The following is a 25,151-nucleotide window of genomic DNA, read 5'->3' as shown; positions in this document are numbered from 1 at the left end:
ACCGTAGCCCCTTTACCAGCTAGCCTATAACATTCTGTAATGCATAAAATTATCCACCGGGATAAATTCTGCTTTGTAACCGTAAGACCCAAAGTATGTCCGATGTATCTGATAAAAAGTTGATCACCCGGCCTTAATTTAGCGAAACGAGAAATATAGAAGCTTAAACTCTTAAAGGGTCTAGTTTGTGAAACTTACTTTCTCCTTTCTAGGGTGAGGTGAAGGGTAACAAGTTGGCAATACAATCTCTTTACAAAATCCAAAACTACTTTAAGTAGAAAGGTAAGTCGGACCGTTAGTACAACTTTGCCCTTGTAAAAAGTCATAAACAGTGGCTTACATGACAAGGCCTGTAGCTCGCTCACTCTGCGTGCAGAAGTTATTATTGTTAAAACAATGGCTTTCAATGTAAGTAGTCTTAACAAGCATGAGTGAAGTGGCTCAAACGGAGCACACATGAGGAACTTTAATACTAGATTCAAATCCCAAACAGGGACCACAAAGGGGACTCAAGGGAACACATTAGCGAGCCCTTTTAAGAATTGAATTACCAGTGACATCTTAAAATATGATATTTGCTCATATGTGCACTTAAAAATAGAAAGACCTGCCAAGTAACCCTCTTCAGTGCCACCCTGGAGCCCCAGATTATCCAAATGCAGCAGGAATGATAACACCATAGATGTGTTGCATTGGAAAGGGTTAACATTCTTCTCTCTGCACCAGCTACAGAACTTGTTCCAGCTGCAGCGATACAAGTACAATCATAAAGCATATAAACACATAAAAACACAACACTATGCTTTAAATACACAGATCAAAGCACAGACCTTATTTAGAACACCAAACACTATTTCTAGGGAGGTAAAACCATAGATTACTTTCTGATTACTTTCAGTGATACATAGATAGTAGACTCTGTCCGTTATGCAGTGACACTCAACAAGGAAATCACATAGTCTACCAACTTGCAAGTATACTTTTCAGAATGGGGGAACACAGATTCAAGGAACAGTATACACCTCTACTACTTTTGTGATGAGTTATACTAGGTGAGTAAGACCTTTTTGGTGTAATATACAATTACAGCTGCTTTTCAGCTCACTGGAACACAGTCTAAGCTAAGCAAGATCTTCAAACAAATAGCTCTCCAATATAAAAAAGCTATCATACAAGCAAAATCAAACTCTTTTAATTAGAGGATTTCGAAGGCCAACTCGCAAGCTAAAGAGATATTCACAATCTTTAATGAACTAGTCACACCCCCGGCTACCTCAGATGAGACAATTAAATACAGGGCCTGGTGCGCTAGCATCCAGTCCGCCATGCTCAACAAAATAAAGCTCCTCCAAAATAAAATTCACAACCACTGCAAAGCCCTCCCGAACCAAAAGACTAACCCTTCAACACAAGCCAAGAGTAGTAACCACAAACATGCCCAATTCGTTTTCAGAGACATTACCGAATCCGAGGTCCTTGAACTCATCAAAAACCTCAAACCATCTCTCTGCAAAGCCGATATTTGCCCCCCCCCCAAAATTATCAAGGAATGTGCTAACTAACTAGTACCCCTGATTACGGCTTTCATTAACGCTTCATTCAAAATAGGATCTGTACCAAACAGCCTCAAAGAAGCTTGGGTGGGTCCCTTCTAAAAAAAGCCACACTCGACCCAACGCAGCCTAACAACTACAGGCCTATAACGACAGTTCCGTTCCTTCTGAAAATCTTAGATAAGGCAGATCATAACAATATCCAATCATACATAGAAGCCAATTCCATATTGGGTAAAAGGAAATCCGGTTTCCTTGTTGGGCATGGAACAGAATCCGCCTTGCTAGACCTAAAAAATCAAATCTCACAGATCATGGAAAAGATAAACCTGCCCTGCTCCTCCTTCTCGATCTATCAGCAATTTTTGATCTGTTAGATCACAAAACACTAACTCCCCATCTCACTCAGGCAGCCAATTTCTCTAAACAAGCAGCATCTTGGATCACATCCTTCCTCGAAGGCAGAGCCATGAAGGTCTTCTCCAACATAGCTAACGCCGACCCTACCTCCATAAATTGCGGTGTTCCCCAAGGATCATGTACAGCTCCCACCCTCTTTAACCTCTTCACAAAACCCCTCTTCGACCTACTTGACTCACTGGGGGTTGCATATACCAATTATGCAGATGACACGCAAGTACTCTTACCACTATCTGGCCTCTATCATCAAGGCGCCACGGCTCTAAACGACGTCTATGCTACAATCCAAGCCTGGATGGCGGTCAATGTCCTCTGTCTTAGCGGGGAAAAGACTGAAATCCTTATCCTCAGTCAGGAAAACACAATAACAAAGCTAAGCCCCCAATACGCCAACTTCAACATAGACAACTCCACCATCACCGTATCGTCCCCCGTCAAGTCTCTAGGTGTCCACATTGACGCAAACCTATCGATGAACAAACAAGTCAGCGCCATAGCCTCGGCGTCAGCCCACAGCACCAAACTTATCAATGCCATTAAACCCTACCTGTCCGCTCCCAACTGTCTGGCAATAGGCAGAGCAACAATAGGCGCCAAACTCGATTATTGCAACGCTCTCCCAGCTGGCACCTCCTCCAAAAACATTCACAGACTACAAACCACACAAAACAATGCCCTAAGAGCCGCTATGAGCATCCCTAGAAGAGACCATATATCCCATGCCAGGTAAGCAGCACGGTGGTTACAGGTCAAAGACCGCATTATGCTCAAAATCCTCACTATCACACACAGATGCATCAACAACACAGCTCCCACATATCTATCTGAAGCTATATCGAGAACCGCCTCCACGCGCCCTACCAGAACTCAGTAAAACAACCAGTTACACACACCACGCATTAAGAGAGCTACAGCTGGAGGGCTAGGTTTTTCTTACATTGTGCCGACACTATGGAACTCACTCCCTGCCACCCTCAGAGCTGAAACTTCCATCTCAATCTTCCGCAATAACCTCAAGACCACTCTCCTTAACTAACACTGCTACCACTTCCTCTGTTCCCAACATGTATATTGTAATATAATCACAAATGTAATATAATTATAATGTAATCTTTGTATATATATATATTGTATCCCTGCCCTACTCGCACTGCAACTGTAATGCCATTGTACTCAAACTGCTCACTATGTAACAAATGTCGACTTCATATTTTATGTAACTAAGCATTGTCTTGTAACAAGTGCCATGATGCTCTCGGGCTGTTGTGCGCTATATAAATATGAATAAAACAAACAAACAAGAACTCTTCATACTAATTTTGGATGCACCAAACAGACCATGGTCAGCTACACCTAAAGGAACACTTTTCAGAAATGGCACACAGCTATTCTAGGCAAGTAAGACCTCATGTTATAACATTCTATTACAGTTGCTTTTTAAGACCATTTGAACACCGATTGAGATAAGCAATAACTCTAACTTGGTTTAGGATGGCACACAGCAAACACAAGGTAAGTAAAATCTATATACTTTTTAAAGGGGCCATCAGCAACTTAAAGGTAAGTATAATCTTAGGCCGACATTCTGGACAGGCTAACATCAAGTCAGGGGACCCAAGATCCAATTGGGGACACTCATACATTTATCCTAACTGGAATAATAAAGTGAAACCAACAGCATTATTTTTAGGCAAGAGGTAACACCAATTCACAGGTGAGTAACTTAACCTTATGTGGCTTTTTCTCCACTGTTGCTTACCACTTGCACTGTACCACTATTTAAAATGCTTTGTGAAACCTAGGCCTTTCTCCCTCTTTTCAGGATTCTCAAACTTAGGTGGCTTTCTCCCACTGTAAAAAAAAACGGCTTTTTGATAGTTCCTTAACCCTGAGTGTTGTTCGTCTTGGCCGATTGCCACCCTCCTTCCTCTCGCTGTCTCGTCTGCCTGCACCCTACCCGTTGTCCTTTGCCTAGTGTCCACCTCTCCCTTCCACCTCTCTCCTCTTCCCTCCTACTCTATGGTGCTCTCTGTCTCTCTGATCTTTTCTAACTGCTTCTCTATTGACTATCCTGCCCTCCTCACGAAATCTGGTAGGAAGAAGTTTAAAAAGGATATCCTGTCTCCAACCCAGGCCTCCCTATCGCTGACACCTACACTAGCGCCTCCTCCAAGGAAACTCTCACCGACATCCTCTTTGTCGTTCCCTCGCCAGACCTATGGACCCTTCATATGGTCTCTGTGCTCTCTACTTTCTATTCTTCTCCCATTAATGGTGGCACCCGGTTGGATGCCCTCCTGGCCTCCTCCCACTCCTCTAAGGTCATCATTAGTGTTCATTCAAATGGGACCATTCTGGTCCAAGGCCCTCAGGCTAACCTTCACCTCTTTGATAGACGATTTCCTAGCCTCATCAATTTCCTCTCCTCTCCTGCTGTCGCCTCTCCCCCCCTCCCCCTGCTGCTCCCCCCTCGGCTACCTTGCCCTCTCAATCCCTCTCTGCCTCCCCTCGGGCTCCTTCCACACCTCCGCAGGGCGTACCTCTGATCTGTACCCCTCCCTGGAAGTCTTTCATGGGTGGAAACCTACTCCACGTTGCCACTCTTAACTCTCGCTCTGCCGTCAAACACTCCTCCGACATCCGCCGCCTTCTGGAAGAACTTGACCTGGATGTCCTCGGTCTCACTGAGACATGGTTCACGGCCAGCTCCGTCACCAGCTTTGACACACTCCTCCCTGACGGCTACAAGATCCTCTCCGCGCCCAGGTCCATCCGCTCCGGAGGGGGTGTAGCCCTGATCTTTCCCGAGTGGATTCCTGCCTCTGTCATTCTTACGCAGGCCTACTCCTCTTTTGAATGCCTCGTATGAAGGCTCTCTCTCTCCCCTAGCCATTCCCTTACTGTGGCTACTATCTATCAGCCACCTGGTCAAATCTCCTCCTTCCTCTCTGAGTAGGTGGACCTCTCCTCCTCACTCCTGGCCTCAACCACTCAACTCCTCCTTCGTGGAGACTTCAACATCCACCTGGATGTTTCCCGTCCTTCCTCTGGACTCTTTCGTGACCTCTGCGACTCTCTCACTCACTATTCTCCCCTCTGGCCCGACTCACTCTGCAGGGCACACTCTGGATGTTCTGATCTCCTCAGACCTTCCCCTTTCTGTCCCCCTCACCACTCCCCTCTCCTGGAGTGATCACTTTCTCCTTTCCTCCCATCTCACCCTCTCTACCTCTCAAGCCAATCCACTTCCATTACTGCCACCCATCTTCTTGGTCATCCGACCCATGAAGCGCGTATCAGTTGAGGCTTTCGCTGCCACTTCCGCACCCCCCTCATCCTCTTTGGCTGACTCTCACCCTGACACAGTCCTCTCCACGCTCCACTCTGCTATCTCTGATACTCTTGATATCCTTGCCCGTGTCATGAGGATCCGTCTGAAAACCAAGGCCAAGTGCAACTCCTGGTATGACTCAGACCTCGCCGCCCTTAAACGCAAGTGCAGGGTGGCTGAGAGGACATGGCGTGATTCTTGTTCATCCTCTGACAAACTCGCCTGTCGCCTGCTCCAAAGGCAATACCGGCTCTCTGTCCTCACCAAGAAGAGAGCTCATATCCAAGCCTGCATCTCTGCGGCATCTAACAACTCAGCTGAACTCTTTAAAATCTGCATGGAACTGGCCAATCCTGCGCAGTCTCTACCTCTCCTGTCCCTTCCCAGGCCCTCTGCACGGCACTGGCGTCTCACTTCATCTCTAAAACTCAGGACATCCTGTCCTCACTTGCCTTATCTCCCCTCCCTCCCTATACTCCCTATACTCCTCTTGCCCTTCTGCAGCCACCTCTCCTCCCTCCTTTCTCTGCCTTTCCCCTGGTCTCTGCAGATGAGGTTTCTAGACAAGTCCGATCTATGAAAGTCTCGTCAAAACAGGTTCACCCCTGTTCCTCCAAAACCATCAAGGACCACATAGACACCCTTGCCCCGGCTGAATTCTGCAACCACTCCTCCGCCACTGGAGTCTTCCCTTCCCCCCTGAAGCACTCCCTTGTGCACCCTCTTCTTAGGAAACACTCTGCCGACCCTCTTGCCCGGCTAACTATCTCCCAATCTCCATCACTCCCTTCCTGGGCAAGCTCCTGGAGAAACTGGCCATCTCCCAGCTAAATCTCCACACTGAATCTGTTGGTTGTCTTCATGACCATCAGTCTGGCTTCAGAGCTGCCAGAAGCACGGAAACTGCTCTCCTGAACCTCCGTGAAGACCTGCTCTCCAACCTTGACTCTAACACCCCGTGTCCTCATCTTGCTTGATCTCTCTTCTGCCTTTGACACCGTCAACCATGGCATCCTGCTTAATTGTCTCTGTGCTAACCTAGGGATCACCGGTCAGGCCCTGGAGTGGCTGACTTCCTTCCTCTCTGACCGACCCTCCCAGGTCCAACTTGGATCCTTCCTCTCCGCTATCTTCTTCTCTACCTGTGGTGTCCCCCAGGGGTCTAACCTCTCTCCCTGGCTGTTCAACCAATACCTGGCACTCCTTGCCCACCGCATTGCTGCTCTCTGCCCCAACTTTCAGTGCTATGCGGATGACACTCAGCTCATTTTCAGGCTACCTTCGCCCACCTCTTCTCCATCCCTTATCTCTGACTGTCTGTCTTCTATCCAGGAGTGGTGCGCTGCCAATGACCCCTGCCTTAATGCCAGTAAGACAGATTCGCCTCATCGGCACACCCACTCCCTCCTTCCCTGTAGCTCTCTGGCCGGCCTCTCTTGGCCCACTCCCTGCTCCCACCTGCAAGGCTAAAAACATTGGGGTCATCTTCGACTCCACACTCTCTTTCTCGCCTCACATCTCTGACGTCTCTAAGAAGTCACACTACCAGCTGCACCTCCTCAGAAGTATTCTTCCTTTCCTCTCCTTCCCCCAGAAGGTCACTGTCTCTAGAGCTCTGGTTCTCTCTAAGCTGGACTATTGCAACAGCCTCTTTCTAAATCTGCCTGCTTCCACTCTACGCCCTCTTCAACTCATCCAGAACAGGACTGCGAGACTTGTCCTTGTCCTCAAGCCCAGGGATCGTATCTCTCCAGGACTGAAATCTCTGCACTGTCTCCCAGTAGCTGCGAGGATTAAGTTCAAAACCCTCTGCATCGTCCACAAGGCCTTCTGGGGTCTGGGGCCTCAATACCTTCAACTCGTTCTTCCTAGATACCTTCCCTTCCGAGCTCTTCGCTCATCCACCTCCAACTCCCTCAGGGTCAGTCGCTTCTCCAAGCAATGAGTTGGTGGCAGATCTCCCTCTTCGGCTGGGGCCTCACTCTGGAACAGCCTCCCTGCCTCCCTGTAACTCGAGGAGAACCACCTGCGGTTCCGTAAGCACCTGAAAACCCTCCTCTTTGCTTCTGCTTTCTCTCCCCCTCTCCCCTGCTAAAGTCCTGGCTGTTACTGAAACTGCACTGGTTACCTGGCCATCCTTCTTATCTCGGGCCCTAGCCTTGCCAGATGCACGCCTGCACTGCCCCCCTGCACCCGTGGACTGTTTTCTGTATCCCGACAGTCCCCCCGCTAGCACTTATGTTCTGCACTCACCCTGCACTTGTCACCTGCTGGCCGTTATTTATCTTGTTGTTCTATTATCCCATGCACTGCACTTTCCCCCCTCCCTCTTCCTTTGCACTTGCGCGATCTGAATGACACTTGGCCTAGTATGATCGTTGTCTGTCTTCCCTCTGTTTCCCCTCCCTTGCCTCGTCGCGCTTTGAAACACTTGTGTATAGGCGCGTTATAAATGCCATTTATCATATCATAACCTTATATAATCTTATCAGAATAGTGCAACACACATTCAAGGGAAGAACTTTTGTAACTGTGCACTCTCAGTGTTACAGTTACCAACCAACATCTTTTACAAGTAAGTAACATGTGTACACTTGTTATTCGTATCCAGTCCTTCCCTTATTCCATAGCATGAGCTCACTCAGAGGCAGTAGAGTGACCCTAGTAGTCTAGGTGCCAGCTGTAGGCAGTGTGAGATAGGTTTCAGTTGCAGGCAAAGTAGAGTTCCAGAGGAAGACTGTTCAAACAAGTAAGCACTTCACTTTAAAGATAGTTGAGTGTCCAGGGACTTCAGAGAAGACACCCTAGGAGGATTCTGCGGTGGGCCTGGGTGAAATGGATGAGTGGCCTCACTATAACAGAAAACACCCAAAGCTATACAGAAATCACAAAGTCTTAAGGTAGGTAAAATACCCCAGCCAACATAGTACCTCAGCACAGAAGAATAGTTGCAGCAGGAAGACTTCAGGATCTGCAACCAAAACCTGGTTGATGGATTCCTTTGTCAAGAAGATAGAAGACAGGCCCTTGGAAGGACTTTTGCAGCAGGGATCACGGAAGAAGGCTTCAGGCAAGGGTTTCCTCGTGGCTGGATGCGACTGAGGATTTGGTGCCTTTTCAGGAGCCAGAAGAAGACTGTCGCTGGTTGGATTCTCGTCGTTTGCAAGTCCAGCACTCTGGTGAAGGGACTTTTCAGACCTGAATTGTACCTTTGGAGATCCAGCAGGATGTCCATGAAGTTTCAATGAGATTTGGAATTTGGAAGGCTATGCACCACACAATGGCTCGAGGTCCCAGGGTATTGGGGCATTGCAGCCCTTCAAGGTCGCAGCAGGGCGTGGGATGGCTCAAAATGTTTGTCTTCTTGAGTCCAATGGATCTCACCAGGCTCTGGGTCTGTGTCGTAGTTTTTGGAGTTCCCAGGTCGATTGTAAGGAAGGGCTACAGTAGGCTCCGGTTACAAAGCAGGCTCCCCAGTCGCTGGAAATCGTCTCAGCCACGAATTCTTCATCTTCCTCTCCGGTTTTGATTCCAGTGGTCGACTATCTCTTCAGCTTCCAGGATCAGACTTTTATGCAGGAACCCAGCCAATCAAACAGCCATGCAACATTCAAACGTGGGGCTTTGGCAGTACTTTCAGGCTAGCCAGCCTTCCAGTTTGAACTGGATTCTCACAGGCAGGCTGGAAGACAAAGGGCTGCAGAGGTGTGGACTCCTCCCTCGCTTCCTGCCTGAACAGACACTCTGGAGCCTGGGCGGGAAGTCCACAGGACTCCCGCCGAAGATAAAAAACACACAAAGGAATTTCCTGCCCTGGATGTCAGAAGAAGGAAGACGAAAGCTAATGAAATGCTAAAATGGCGAAAAAAGAAGACAGGGGCCATTTTGGTAAACGAGCACCCATGGGTGCCTTTACCAAGGCTGTGCAAAAAGTCAGCGGTAAAGGAGCACTGAATTGATAAAAAGGTTCACTGCCACCAGCCATTTAAGGCAAGTTTGGCTTTGTAATATAAATGTTACATTTAAAATGAGAAAGGGGATACTCAGTAAATCCCCAGCACTCCAAGGTGGGGTGTGGGGGTACCGGTCTCAACTAATAAAATATAAAAGGGATCCAAAGATCTTTTCTACCCTTGGGAACTCAAAGGTTAGCCAGAGAAAGTTACGAGGGTAGCTCCTATGGCAACTTAGCAACAATAGGCACTTATTGCAAAAAAAGTTGTCAAAAAGGATAACTTTTAAAAGACACTATGGAGCGTCTTAAAAATGACACCCATGAAAAGAGTAAAATATTCTGTGAGTGTGGAAAACATTTTCCACTCACTCGGGTATACGGAAAAATAATCCACCAGACCAGCAAAACGTTCTGGGGTTGGCACAGGTCATGAAGATTTATCATTAACATGAACATTTTACCCAAACGCACCACTGAAAGCCACACACAATATCGCGGTTCCTGAAAAGAGCAAAGAAAATCCCAAGAGAGTCCTAATAGAGAATATGTCTATGTCATAAGTTATCCTTGTTCTACGTTTCAGTGGATACAACCATATGATAATGCTTAATCACATAGTGGTGCAGGTTAGTCACAATGCAGGATTTACTTGTGTTTGCTTCGGGGCGCACTGCTGTCAGCAGGCATCTGGGCCCTCTATAGTAGATCGGCAGAAGCAAAAGCATCAAACTAGTGTAATGGACATGAAAGAAAATGGTCAATGTGGATCGGGAGGTGACTTCAGAAGATTGGGAGGGTGACTGGTCAGTTAAAGCGGGTGGGAATGGTCCCCAGTATTCTTCTAGAATTAATCTGATAGGTTTGTGTCTGCAAAGTCAGAGGCCGTAGTACAGAAATTAATATTTTAACCAACAGAAGTTGCAGTTCCTAGTGAAGGACAAAGCCTTCCTTGGGATGTGCAGCAGAACCCTCAGGTGTCCTAAGTGCAATCCTCAGGGAGCAGAAATAATTGTTCAGACTGAAGAGCGGAGCGGAGGAGTGGTGAGTACACAAACATTGTGCACCCGGAGCTTAGAGAGGCATGGCTGGACTGTTAGCAGCTGTTGGGCAGTCTGTATACATACACAGCAAGTAAAAGATGGCAATAGAGTGGAAAGTGTGTGGATTGTGCATGAGTCATCAGAGTTGGTGTGGAACCAATGGAAGCTACTTCACGGGACCAGAGAGTTTCCTAAGGAGCTGGACTTTGGAAGTAATGGCTCCCTTGAGTTCACACATAAAAATAGGAAATTATAATGGAAGGGAGATTACACAGCGCATTGTAATTAGGCACTTTATAGTGTATAAAGGGCAGTCATGCAAGACATTATCTTCCAGGATCCTCAGGCGAGCTCTAGCAGGAAGGCCAGGTCGGTGGGGTCATGACTGGATACAGAGCGTGTGCCAAGGTGTGACTGAAGTAAAGACGTGGCTTTCCTTCACTTGATTGATCGTCCAAGATACAAGGCCTCTCCCAATCCAAGATGGCGAGGGAGCTGCTGAAAGCTGGTTGGCTCTGCAGTACAGGGCAGAGCTTAGAACATTGCTCCTGTGGGGTCATGGCAGTACTCTTTAAACAATTGAATGTGCATCAGGTGCTTCTTCCTCCTTCATTATCGATAAATGAAGAGCTATTTGTGGATCAAGTATTTACAATGTATAACTTAGTCTTTTAGGATTACCTATACAAAGAGTCAGCATGGAAACGAAAGCTTTGAATCAGGCCCACCTTTGCGTTCAGGGATCCTCGCAGCCGGTTCCACTGCAGGTTCATAGCGCCGAGATGTTCCGCAAAATCTGTTTTGCCATCGCGGTGGCTTTCCACATCACCATCGGTCACCGGCACGTCAGAGAGGTTGACAAAATCCACCATCCACTGCTTGTGATGCATTTGCCTCCTTTGCTCCTGTAATAAAATAATTAAATAATATTCCCTAATCAGTTATTGGGATACAGGGAATCTGCAGCCACTAAAGACATGAGTGCACCTTTACATCCCTAAAATTTAAGAGGTGCAAATTAATGAGAATCAGGTTGCACCAACGTACCTGAAAACAATGCATTCAAAGTCTAAGAGAAATGAGATATGTACGACACCTTCTACCTACTAGAAAAGATTCCTTGACGATCAAGGTTAACTAAAACTCTTCAGTGAAGTTAAGGTCTGTGTACTGCCTTATGTTAATAGTAGTACATTAATTGCAAAAGCCGCCTATATTTCCTAAAGATATGGGGTGTAAATCTTCACCACAAAACCAAAAAAAAGCAAAAGGTTCTCTCTGCACATTTCACTTCACTGCCACTGCTCATTAACAGGCGAAACGCCCAAGATGGCCGCTCCTGCTTTGGCTAACGGGGTCCTTCCACCCTAGACTTTCTACCTACTCTTTACCCTAACTGGAGGATGACCAATACGGCCATCGTCCACTGCTTCCCTTTCGTGCCCTATGACCTCCAAGTGTACTACAAATGCTCCAAAAGACCGAAAGGCGGACAACGCATGCGGTCACTGTATCGCAACGCTCCAGCTGCTGGTCCAGTGCAGTCGATTATGATCTTCATTCCAGCAGGACATCAGTGGAGCCAATGAAGATGCTGGGTTACCAAAGAAGAGAAGAACTGTTGATGCTGTGGGTAGTGCAGCTGATTCGATGAAGGCGCAGCTCAAGGTGGCTGAAGGTACAGACGTTGTACAGCAGGGACGGGTCAGTTACGAGCACACCTTCGAGTGCGTAAATTCACTTTGCGTTTCTTCTGGGTTCTGTGCTGTAGTTCTTTGAAAATTGGTGGCAGCAGCTCTAGCACGCAGTCATTGCACCTGGTTTCTGATGCTCATTAACAGGTAGCAAGACTTCCTGAGGGAAGAGAGATCTACCCCCCCACTCTCTGCTTAGTGTAGCGTCTGACTTGCAGAGTTTTATTTATTTATTGTGCATTTGTAAGGTGCTTATACATCAAGTAAATTGTGTTTCAAAGAGTTAGAGCTAGAAGACCGTAGAATTCTACCAGGGAAATATTTAGGGAGAGAGAGCTGGATATAGCGGGGTCCCAGGCCCCAGAAAGCCTCATGGATGATGCAGAGGGTCTTCAATTTGATCCTTGCAGCCACCGGGAGCCAGTGGAGAGATTTTAGGGCTCGAGAGATGCAGTGCCTGGGCTTGAGGCCAAGGATAAGTCTTGCAGTCCTATTCTGGATTAGTGGTGGAGGGAGGAAACAGGTAGATTGAGGAAGAGGCTTTTGCTGTAGTCATGCCTGGAGAGAATCAGAGCTCTGGAGACTGACTTTCTGGGGGAAGGTGAGGAAAGGGAAAATGCCCAGAGGAAGCGAAGCTGAAAGTGGGCCTTCTTGACAAGGTCCGCAATGTGGGGCTAGAAGGAGAGAGAAGAGTCAAAGATGATACCCAAGTGTTTAGCCTCAGAAAAGGGTGAGGGGAGGGGCCCAGCAAGGGTGGCCAGAGAGTAGGTGGTAAGGAGGGAGAAGGCGTTCCAAGGAGAAGGATCTCAGTCTTACTGGCATTAAGGCAGAGATCTTTAGCAGCACACCATGCCTGAATAGCAGACAGACCGTCAGGAATGGGAGAGGAGGAGTAGGGGGGCGCTTAAAGGAGATCAGAGTGTCATTATCGTAGCATTGAAAACTAGGGGAGAAGGTGGCGATCAGATGAGTGAGAGGGGCAAGGTAGATGCAAGAGGATACAGCCCTGGGGAACGCTGCAGAGGGAGAGTGCGATAGAGGAAGGAGAGAAAAGGGCCCAGTTGAACTTGTGAGGGGCGGTTAGAAAGGAAGGAGGTTAACCAACCCAGTGCCCGGTCAGTGATGCCTAGAGTATCACAAAGCCGATTTATGACTATGGAGTGGTTGACCATGTCGAAAGCAGATGATAGATCGAGGAAGATAAGAACAGAGGGGGAGTAAGAATCAAGATTAGAGAGTAGATCATCACAGGTGTTTATGAGAGCAGTTTCCGTGCCTCTCGCTGCTCTAGACTGGTGGTGGTGGAGACAACCAACAGATTCAGTGTGATGGATTAGTTAGGAGATGACCAGCTTTTCCAAGAGTTTGCCCAAGAAAGGTGTAGTGGAGATAGGGTGGTAGTTAGTCGGGCAGGTAGGGTCTGCAGACAGCTTTTTTAGGAGGAGGTGCACAAGGGAGTGCTTGAGGGGGGATGGAAAGGAGCCAGTGGCAAAAGAATGGTTGCAGAACTCAGCCAAGGACGGGGCAAGAGAGGCAATGTATTCCTTGATAGTTCTAAAGGAACAGGGGAGCACCTGCTTGAATGAGATCTTCATAGAGCCGATTGTATTGTTGACCCCATCCGAAACTATGGGTGTGAAGGAGGAAAGAAAGGAAGAAGGAAGGATCGGGAGGGACCGAAGGAGGTCTGGGTACAGGTGGTAGATTGAGGGGGAAGAAGAGTTTTGGTAGTGAAGTGGGTGGCTAAGGGTGCGCAGAGGGCCTGGGAAGGAAGCGAAGTAGAGACAGGAGTAGGATTAGCCATTTCCTTGCAGATTTTGAAATTTTTGTCCGTGTTGTTTGAAGCCCCAGAGATGCGGGCTTTGATGTGGGCCCGTTTCCTGGAGCGGATAGAGAGTCTGCATTGCCTTTGGAGCAGGCGACAGGCCAGTTTGTCAGAGGATGTGCTAGAAGGCAGCCATTTTCGTTCAGCTACTTTGAACTTGCTTTTAAGTAAGGCAAGGTCAGAATCGTACCATTTGTTGCACTTGGAGGCGGGCTTCATGCAGATCCTCATGGCAGGGGCATGGATGTCAAGAGTGTTGGAAATGGAGAGGTGAAGATTATCAAGGTAACAGTCAGTGTGGCAGTCGATACTGGGGTGGGGGGAGGAATGAAGGAGGTGGCAAAAGCAGCTACTGACACTTGCTTCATCAGTCGAATGACAGAGAAGGAGACTGGTAGTGAAGGCAGAGGTTTAGCCGGGGTTCCAGGGAGCATACGATGGGAGGAGAGGAGAGAGTGGTCAGACCAGGAAAGAGAGGTTGTGAGAGGATTAGAGAGGGAGATGATAGCAGTGATGAGCGCCTACAGGGTGTGCCCGGCTGAGTGGGTTGGATCAGAGGGGAGAATGGTGAGGAAAAGAGTCGCAGAGGTTGCGGAAGGGCAGAGTAGATTCATCAGTAGAGTCGAGGTGAATGTTCAAGTCTCCAAGGAAGTGAAGCTTGTAAGTAGTTGTCCGAAGAAAAGAGACGAGGTTGGCCTGCTCCAAGAGGAAGAGGGAGGTGGGACCCAGGGTCCTGTAGATATAGTAGCGAGAGTGAGTGAGAGGGGGGGGGGGAGACGCAGAGCGTACAGACAAGGTATTTAAAAGAGGAGTAGGATTGACCCCCTCCAGCACCGGACAGGGCCAGACAAGGTAAGACACTACCCTTTGTTGTCGGGCCTTCAGTGTGGGGTGGTGTTCGTCTGCTGGCTCCTGGGTCAGTCTGTGAAGTCGGTTGAGGCAGCCAATCAGGCTGAATGAAAGGGGCTGGTGAAGCTTGTGATGCAAGTAGCTATCCCGGCGGCCATGATGAAGAAGGCCCGGGATGGTGATTCGGGTGCCGTACTCGAGTTCCCAAGGTTTCAGTAAAAATGAGTGAGTGTGGAAAAAGGTTCCCACTCACTCAGGAGAATCAGTCCAAAAATCCAATAATTCAGCTAAAATTATTGGGGACACACAAAGTGGGGATAATTTCACTCAAGAAGGAAAATCTACCTAACATGTTTGTTACATTGTATTCCCACACTTTTGTTCCTTTCATTACATTGTATCCCCACACTCCTGTTCCTTTCGTTACCTAGTATTCCTGCACTCCTGTTCCTGTTATTACCTTGTACTCCTGCAGAAGATCTTGGACATGTGATGTCTTTGTGTCCGGAGTTAAAGGGACCTCGTCTGCTAGGTGTTTCTCCACCTGGTCCATCCACACCATCAATTCAGTAATCGCTCCTCGGGATGACAGTTTTTCCATTTGCAACTGCAAACAAAGATTTTTAAAACATAGTTTGAGTAGTTGTAACAAAGAGGTGGTTAGATTTGTGTTTTTTCTCATTACAATGAGCTCAAGTGTGCCCATAGTCAAAATGAAAGAAAAACAAAAATCAAAGACGCACATATAATTATATTTCAACCAGCAAAAGTGACACGGATCAAAAAAACCAATGAAAAACAGTCCCTTCCTTGAACATTCACATCCCTAATATGAGACTGTTCCCTCAGGCACTATCTGTATAACACCTCACATCTACGCGGAAAACAAAACAAAAAATGAACGACGAATAGGTGGGCAAGTGCTATAATCAGTTAAGAACATGACATTCAGTGCTGGAACCAATGTCTGCTGATTTCACCAGCAAACTAGAATTAAATTCAGAGATCCACAATATCTGGGTTATTCGACATAACCGTAGATCACAGTTCATCCACAAAACAACTGATGGCATGCAGACAATTGCCCAACTGATAAAATAACAATTCAATAAAAATGCTTCACTAAATCAGCTTTGAAATGAGGCATTATTATGACTGAGGTTTGAAGATCTTAGTAACATCAGGGTGGAAGTGTACGAGTCTATCGACTATCCCCCTCAGGCCGTTGGCTTTACCTCCTGTGAGACAGGCATGGTATTGAGAAAGACACAGACTCAAAAGTAACAGTTTCGAAACCTTTATTGGCAAATTGTCTTGGGTTGGTGTAATGCCTAACTGGCCCCAACTCTAAATGGGTTGTTCCCTCAACTGATGTTTCTAAAGGCAATCAATGTCCGCAAGTCCAAAACCAAATTCTGTCTGTGTCTAATCCTATGCTTGCCCTCACTCTTAGACAAAAGGGGTTCTGGGGTCTTCTAAAAGAAAAATGGTGGCTCAAAAAGAAAAGTAAAACACAACTGGTTTCAGGCGGCCTTCCTCTGGCAGTTTCAAAAAGAAGGTGGTTCAACATGAACAGGGTTGCCCTCGGAAACTTCCACGTAGAGCTATTGCAGCAAATAAAGTTCACACTAGCTCTGGGTCACCTGGGGTTCCCTTCCCCAAGCTTTACTCCTGGTTCCAAACAAAAAGACACTGTTCTTGTCAGGCCTCTCTGGGATCCCTTCCCCAAGTCTAGGCCTCTCCTGCAAAGGTTAAAACATGTCTCTGCTGTTCCGATATGGCCTGAGAAGGAATACTTCAGTAATCTACACAAAAAATTCGCACAATTCCTATGGCACACAGGCGCGGTCCGGAAAAAGTGGGAACACATGACCTTACCCTATGAAAAGGGGGGCTTCACCGCCCCCACTCTAACCCTATATTGGTATGCAGCTCAAGCCCAACATGCTACGTTCTGGTACAAACGCCCGACAGCCCCACTCCATGTCAAACTTGAGAAACTGGCGACGCCCAGAGTACACACTACGTTTCTAGCCCTTTATTGTAAGTACAAAACGGAGGCAGTGTCTGATCCCGTTGCATCTACATTATTGGCATGTCACTGTCTTATCGACATGTCGGCAGATCCATGCTCCTACTACAGATGGCTCCCCATTTGGGAGTTACCTGGGCTGGAACCCACACATGATAAACTTCTCTCCCACTGATGGCAGGAATTGGGATACCTTGCTCTATCTGATCTATTCCCAGAGGGGAAATGTATCACTCCACAAACGTGGTGCCCTGGACACTCCAGATCGGCATTAGAGATGTTACAATACTACAGGCTGTGTGCCGCGGTCCAGGCCATGTGGTCCTCTTACCCTGACGAACCCTCAGAAACGCCCGAATTACAATATATAGCTAACTCAGGTAACAGTCGTGGGATAGTCTCTTCCATATAAAAAATGCTGCTGACAAAGTCTCTGGACCAACCCGCCCGAGCCTGCAGTGAATGTGATGGTGAGCTCGGTCTCAAGATCTCAGATGGGTTGTGGAAGAGGATGTGCTCGCATACGTGCAGAGTCTCCCTCAATTTCAAATTCCGATGTATGAAGTATAAATTATTGAACAGGGTATATTACACCCCACACAAACTAAACAGGTGTGCCAGAGCCAAGACACACCTGCCCTAGATGTCATCTTGAACAAGCAGATCACATACATATGTTCTGGTCATGCCCCGTGCTGAATACATACTGGTCTGATATCTTAGGGGCCCTCTCCGAGATTGTGGAAATTGATGTGGATCCGAACCCGTTGGGTGTACTGTTTGGGGTCTGTGGCAATGAAGATGTCAAGAAAGTATCCAAGTTTCTAAATGTAAGTAATACGGTGGCCAAGAACTGTATATTACAGTTTTGGAAATGTTCATCTCCACCTAAATTCATGATGTGGTTAAATGCACTCACTTGGACGCAAACCTGTGAGGAGGAGTATATTGCAACGTATGGACTGCATTCTGTAGCTACCTCCACACACGAGCCGAAGAGACACCCGACACTCCCATTCCTCGGGGAATGAATAATGTAATTGAGCCGTAACTTAGTGACTGCACCACGTGCCTGAAGTACCATATGTAATGTACACTATGCTATTGTGCTCTGGAACGTGAAGTGGTATTTGGCCGCTCTGTGAATGCTTACTGTGTGTAACTGTTGCCAACCTCTGCCAACTAAAAATAAATGTTTAAATAAAACATTTCTCTGGGGCCTCTCCGGGTTCCCTTCCCCAAGCTTAGGCCCTTCTGGTCTCAAACAAAAGATCACACAGTTCCTTCTATGGGGCAGTGTCACACTTTTGAAAACGATGAGCTTTTGCTCCAACCATGCGAGACCACCGACTTCTGACCCCCATCCTCACACTTTGTATCTTTTCCTCTGTCTGGTTTCACTTCCCCTTTCTTTCCACTTTGCAGTGCACTCCTGCATCTTCTTTATCTTTGCTGTGCCTCTTGCACACTCCTTTTGCTTTGTCGCGCCCCTGGCACACTCTTTTTACTTTCCTGTGCACCCTTGCAACATCTTTTCTTACTTTCGGGTTGCTCACACCCTTGCTTCTGCTTTCGGGTTGCTCGCGTCCTCTCTTCTGTCTTTCTCTTTCTGTGCGCCACTCACGCACCTCGTTTTCCTTGCTTCCCTTTTTTTCCGTTCTGCTTTCCACTTTCAAATCTCTGCTCCCGCTCCAGCCACACGCACGCTACTGGGTTTCTCGCTCTCTCCTGCTATGAAACTCACCCAGATCGTGGCAGGTAGCTTCTTGGGATCTGTGGGCCGAGGTCAGGATTTCACCACCTGCCCCTCAGACACCCCTGGGACCGGCACACGTCCCAGGTGAATGGGAACTAGCCTGGACACAGACAATAATTAGCAACTCGCCTCACTCCAGCTCCATGGAGACACGTCTCCCTCGCCACGTTGCAACCCTCCAGCCACACAGGGTCAGCGTCCCACTCTCCTCCAGACTTTCCAGGCTTCTCGTGCTGCAGCCTCCACGTTCGAACCAGCAACCGCAATTTGCTCATCTTCTTTGGCAGAACCACACCTTTTATTCCCCGAGGGTCAAATGGAGCCAGGGGCGAATGGTTAAGGTAAACTGCCCGACCATGCCTGACTATTAGTGGGACAGCCTAGTGGTGTAATGTGGTAGGCCTCTCTCTGCTTCTCACTATTATGTCTATGGGTAATCTTCACTGCTCCTGGTTGCCTCTTCCTCGTCAAAGTACCTGTTGGAATGGGGAGGGGGAGATGGAATTGGAATGGAAATATCCCATAAAAGCTGAGTGAGAATGTTTTAAGGCATAATGGGGAAGGGGGAAATCCATATCTCACCCTTGAGCATTTTCCTCCCAATTCCCCGTGACCCTCGCTTGTCCAACCCCAGGGTCGGGATCCAAAACCTTTCCCTGGCCACCTGAATAGAGGAACCTGGGGGAGTTGGTGGGAGAACACGGTCAGGTTTCTCACACACCCTTTATGTGAAGAGAGCTGCCCTCTCCCAACATTATGGTAAAGCTCCCTGTCCTTATTTTATCCCTGCTGATGTTTTCAAGAGCAATCCCGATATATGGGCACCTTTTCTCACAACGTTTTTTAGTGGACTAGAAAATTGATTCGACCTGAAGCTGGAGGGGCAGGGGGGTGGGGTAATTATAGTCTTTATCCGTAAGAAAAGAGATACAGAAGCCCCCTCAAACTATAGACCCATATCCCTGATGGACTTGCTTGCTAAAATATACGCTAAAATCTCACTGTGGCGCTTGGAAGAATGGGTGAGGAATTTAACATCTTATTCCATGCACAGGCAGGTTTTAGAAAGGGGTTATACCTTATCCTTCAGAAATTATTCCACTCCAATCCCAAACCATCTACCTGGTATTCGTCAACCTCCAGACAGCTTTCGATACTGTCCCAAGAAATTAATTGTGGGAGGACTTGTGGAAGGGGCAGGTCCCCACCTCCCTTAGTAGTGCAATGAAGGCCCTGTACTGTTGCATCTATGCTTATGTCAGGTGGAGCCAAGCGGGTAACCTAACAGATTCATTTCCTATTAATATAGGCGTCAGGCAGGGCTGTTTATTGGCCCCTTTCTTGTTCCTGTTATATATCAATAGTAAAGCCACAGACACGAGTGCAGTTGCATTAGATACCCAAGGTTCGGCTCTGCAAAGTGGAGTCTTCTATTCTTTGCAGATGACGTTGTGTTATTATCTAAAAGCCCTGTGGCCTCCAGCACCAGCTTATGACCTTTGCAGCATTGTGTACAAATAAAGGCCACCTCTAAAACAAAGGTCACGATCTATCGTCCCACAGGTTATGTCCACTGTACTTCCACCAAATTTGATTTGAATAATCTTTTGTTAGCATCTGTGGAGTATTTCGACTATCTAGGAGTAACATTTGCTAAAAATTTGATGTGGACTAAACAGGTGGAAAAGAGCAACCTGACACTGCCAGACAATGTGGTGCGGCAGCTGGCTTTTCTGCTCGTTACAGTGAATGATCAATTTCTTCCGCAATGAAGGTATAGAGGACGCGGCCAATCCTGCGATTGTCTATGGAGCAGAACTATGGGGCTATGTGCCATGTGTGTTCCTCCAGATGACAGAAAACACATTTGTGAAGCGTCTTTTGGGACTACCCAGAGTGCCCCTTCAGCTCCTGTAGCTTTATAATTGGGGAATGTGGAAGTTATGCGTAAAGCCCTTTTATATTGGCTCACGAGCTGGACCTCGGATGTTCTAGTCCCCTATTGAGAGGGCCTTGTGATGAATTAGCCAGGGATGGTGTCCAATCTTTGCTGTGGCTAAGACATGGTAAGCAACTGCTCTTGATTCTCAACCTTGAGCCATTGTGGTCTGACCCGCTTAGCATCAGCCGACAGTCGAAGGCAGTTCTCAAGAGGCATGACTGGGTCTTGGGAACCAGGCTTGATATATGCCATACGGGTCGTCTGTCAGCGAATTACATTACAATCAAGTCCACTCCGGCTATGGAGCCCTACTTGAATCACCGAGTTAGAATGAAGAAGAAGTCTTACTGTATAACACTCGGATTGGCTGCCTTCCTCCGGCAAAGTTCTCTAAACACTGGGGGAAGAGCAGGTCTGCATTTTGCCCAATCCGTGCCACCTCTGTTGCAGATGAACTGCATTTTATGTGTGCGTGTTCTTTGTGTGCTATAGCGAGACACAGGTGACTCAAACCAATGTGAATCTGCCTGGCGTTGAAACAAGGAAAGAAGCGCTCATGTTTATGAAATCCTGTCCTTCCGCTGCGGTGTTTAGTGCACTTTCAATGTTCTTAAATGCTGCCTTTAAACAGCGGGAAATATTTCATAATAGCAGTGGGCATTTATGCATTTGATGTTTGTTAGTTTATGCATTGCGATGCCCAAGCCAAATGTGGCAATTGATTATCTGCTAATATTGTATTGATAACCACCGGTCAGGCCCTGGCAGGGCTGACTTCTTTCCTCTCCGATCGACCCTCCCAGGTCCAACTTGGGTCCTTCCTCTCCTCTATCTCTACCTGTGGAGTCCTCCAGGGGTCTAACCTCTTCTCTCCCTGGTGGCTGTTCAACCAATACCTGGCACCTTTTGCCCACCGCATTGCCGCACTCTGCCCAAACTTCCAGTGCTATGCAAATGACACCCAGCTCATCTTCAGGCTACCGTCAGCCCCCTCTTCGCCCTCGCTCATCTCTGACTGTCTGTCCGCCATCCAGGAGTGGTGTGCCGCCAACAATATCTGCCTTAATGCCAGCAAGACTGAGATTCTCCTCATCGGCACACCCACACCCTCCTTTCCTGTCACTCTATGTCCGGCCTCTCTTGCCCTCTTCCTGCTCCCACCTGCGAGGTTAAAACCTAGGGGTCATCTTCCATTCCACACACTCCTCCTCTCCTCACATTTCTGACGTCTCTGAGAAGTCACACTACCAGCTTCACCTCCTCAGAGCTATTCTTACTTTCTTCTCCTTCCCCCAGAAGCTCACTGTCTCCAGAGCTCTGGTTCTCTCTAGGCTGGACTATTGCAACAGCCTCTTTCTAAATCTGGCTTCTTCTACTCTCCGCCCTCTGCAACCTATCCAGAACCGGACTAAAAGACTTATCCTTGGCCTCAAGCCCAGGGATCGTATCTCTCCAGGACTGAAATCTCTGCACTGGCTCCCAGGGGATGCGAAGATTATGTTTAAAACCCTCTGCATTGTCCACAAGGCCTTCTGGGGCCTGGGGCCTCAATAATTTCAACTCTCTCTTCCTAAATATCTTCCGTCTCGATCTCTTCGCTCATCCATCTCCAACTCCCTCAGGGTCAGTCGCTTTTCCAAGTCACGAGTTGGTTGTAGATCTCTTTCCTCGGCTGTGGCCTCCCTCTGGAACAGCCTCCCAGAAACTTGAGGAGAACCATCTCCGGTTCCGGAAGCACCTCAAAACCTTCCTCTTTGCTTCTGCTATCTCTCCTCATCTCCCCTGCTGAACTCCTGGCTGAAACTGTATTGGTTACCTGGCTACCCTCTGATCTCTGGCCCAGGTCCCATCCCCCACCAGTTACACACCTGCACTGCCGCCCTGGCAAGCCCCACACTTCGGGACTGTTTTCTGTATCCCTACAGTCCCCCACCAGCACTTGACACCTGATGTCTGCACTTACCCTTGCACTTGCCACCATCTGGCCATACCTCTCTTATTGTTTTATTTATTCTATCACCCCATGTACTGCACTGTCCCCACCCCCTCCCACTTTGCACTTTTCCTCTTCCCCCTTCCCCTGCACTTGTGCAATCTGACACTTGGCCTAGAAGGATCGCTGTCTCCGTCTTCCCTCGGTTCCCCCTCCCATGCGTGTCGCGCCTTGAAACACTTGTGTAAAGGCACATTATAAATGCCATATCATATCATTTAGATGTTTTTTCCACTCCTGTATCAGTGATGGGATACGCTGAAATCCTGCGTTCGGTTATATACTATGTGACTTTATTGGCATTGTTTTATAATTATGCTTTTATGGCGCACAGCCAAAATAAAGCTGAATAAGTACAAAGCAAATGCGGAGAGACTTTGCTGTGAAAACTACAGCACATGCTGTTTGTGGAGGATCAGGGTCTCCCATTTCAACCCCACAAGCTAAACGTGCTATAGGAAAGAAAGCAGAGCTTGCCACTAGTACAGGGCAGTTATCACTGGTATATTGACTGCCCTAGGATTAATAGCCCAGCCACAAGTGAAGGACTGTCAATGAGCAAGTAACAATACCGGCTCTAGGAGGACAACAAGACTACTAGCATTCAATGTGCTTTGTCACCCGGTGGTGTCTGTTTGAGTCACTTTCACAGTCCCTGCCTCATTGTCTCTCTTTCTTTAGGCCTGTCCCTTCCCCCATGCACTTTCCTAGACCTGACCACTGTTCCCACCACAGGCATATACAGGGCAGGGCCTGAGCGGCCAAGGACCTCCCAAAATCAGTAAATGCCCCCTCAGCAGCACTGTGGGGGCATTTACCGATGCTAATGTCACTGCAGTGGGCCCAACTACATAAGCTTCACGCCCCACTCATCCTGGGGACGCCTCTGCTCCCCCCCTGCACTTGGTGTTTTTCCACTGCGATCACTGACCCAGAGTCAGCCTCTCTTCCCTGCCCTGCTCTCTCAACCCCCACCTTCTCTGACTTTTTCACACTGCTTTCTCATGTCAATGTGGTATCCTTGCCCGTCTTGCTGCTTGCTGTTGCCTCAGTCTTACTCATTTCCCCTATTTGTGTAGCATTCTGGCTGCTCCTCCTAGAAATTGTCTTTCCTTTACCTGCTGTGACAAGCAAAGTCTCGTTGGGGTTGGAGAAGCCCGCTTGTTGGGAGGCGCATTGGGGAATCCGTAGCCAGTCCTACCCCTGAGACAGTTGTGGCAGCAGAGAATGCCCCAATTCCTCAATTCCTGCCCCCCCCAGTTGTGCCAGAATGCTTGCCTGCAGACCCTCATCTCCAGCCATGCCTCCATAACATGATGCTCCCCAGTCTTTGTCCATTTTTTCTAGAGCACCGGGGGAAGATTATATGACTGGGAGGAGAGACCAAATAAGACCCTCAAAGCCTCCTCGAACACGAACCAGAAACAGACATTCGAAAGCAGCATATACCCTTCAGAAAGCCGTGCTGCTGACGTCACGAGCCGGCAACGCAAATGCTCGACAACAGAGAGAGTGGAGGCACAGGACTGGCATAGTGGCCGCAAACATAGTGGTTCACTGCAGTGCATCAACGTGTGCGCTGCTACTGTTTCTTTGGGCACCCTAGACCATCACGGACTTGTTAAGGAAGCTGGGATCCTTCCAGCCCAAAGATGTACCATCGATGGCACATGAACCAGCTCCACATATATAAACTTGGACTCCTGCCTGCCATGGATGCTCCATGGCAGGAACACACAGGAGTGGGCGGGACTTAACCCCCATTTTATGCCTTTCCTCGTACATACACAATCATGGGGGAAAAGACAGGCAACCACTGGCTAGGGCAAGGACAACAATCCCTATAGAGGATGAGCAATATAAGACAGGAACAGGAAGGAGAAGGTGTGGGTTTACTGGGGTGCAGTCCAAGGTGGAGGATGACCAACAGGAGGAAGGACGGGGTGGCGGATTGTGGAGGAGATTGCTAGAGAAGTGTGGTATTGGTTACGGAATAACAGTGGTTCTGCAACTTGAGTGTGCATGGTTGTGTAACATATGAGTAGGATAGTTAGTGGAAGGAGTGACTGTGAAGTGGCTGATACTGGGGGGAAAGGAGAGTTTGTGTAGCAGTGGAAGGAGGAGCATAGCAGTGACACTGTAGTAGTGAGCGGAGGAGTGCATTAAAGGGAGGAGTGGTGAAGTAGGAGGAATGTAGTAGTGGAAGCGGGGTAGTGGGAAGAAGAGTGTAATAGTGGGAGGATGAGTATAGTAGTGGGAGTGGAGTTGGAGAGGAAGAGTGTAATAGCCAGAGGAGGGGAGTAGTGCAGTGGATTCGGAGGAGCTGGTCCATCAAAGGGTGGAGCTTAAGGGTAATGGGAGTGAAACATGGCCGGGAGAAGACTTGGTGGGAGGAGTAAGTCGAGCGGAGTAGTAGTAAGAGTAGAGAAGAGGTATTTGGGCATGACTGATCTAGCCTGAATACACAATCAAGTGCAAGGCACTGGCCAAACTCCAACTGGAACACAAACCCATCACTAGAGTAGAGGCAGCAAGGAAGTCCCTGCAGGGGTCTAGTCGGCCTGCTCCTAGGGAGAACATCACTAGAGTAGAGGCAGTAAGGAAGTCCCTGGAGGAGTCTAGACAGCCTGGATCTAGGGAGAACATCACTAGAGTAGAGGCAGTAAGGAAGTCCCTGCAGGGTTCAAGACAGCGTGCACCTAGGGAGAACATCACTAGAGTAGAAGGGAGAACATCACTAGAGCAGAGGCAGTAAGCAAGC

The 25,151-nt window shown here is 48.1% G+C and overlaps 1 protein-coding gene across 8 annotated transcripts in view; it reads right to left on the bottom strand.

Annotated features, from left to right (window-relative positions):
• Positions 1-25,151, bottom strand: part of SYNE2 (spectrin repeat containing nuclear envelope protein 2) — a 1,840,150-nt gene that overhangs the window by 351,614 nt on the left and 1,463,385 nt on the right. For all 8 annotated transcript variants that reach the window (XM_069638223.1, XM_069638224.1, XM_069638227.1 and 5 more), the window contains 2 exons: positions 15,128-15,274; positions 11,028-11,204 (listed from right to left, as the gene is read on the bottom strand). In XM_069638223.1, coding sequence (XP_069494324.1) covers positions 11,028-11,204; positions 15,128-15,274 — 324 coding nt within the window. The remainder of the gene's footprint in view (positions 1-11,027; positions 11,205-15,127; positions 15,275-25,151) is intronic.

This window comes from Ambystoma mexicanum, chromosome 14, assembly GCF_040938575.1.
Source record: "Ambystoma mexicanum isolate Mex_15411 chromosome 14, UKY_AmexF1_1, whole genome shotgun sequence".
NCBI lineage: Eukaryota > Metazoa > Chordata > Amphibia > Caudata > Ambystomatidae > Ambystoma > Ambystoma mexicanum.
Note: the sequence above shows the minus strand (reverse complement) of the source record. Positions and strands in the feature narration are given on the sequence as shown.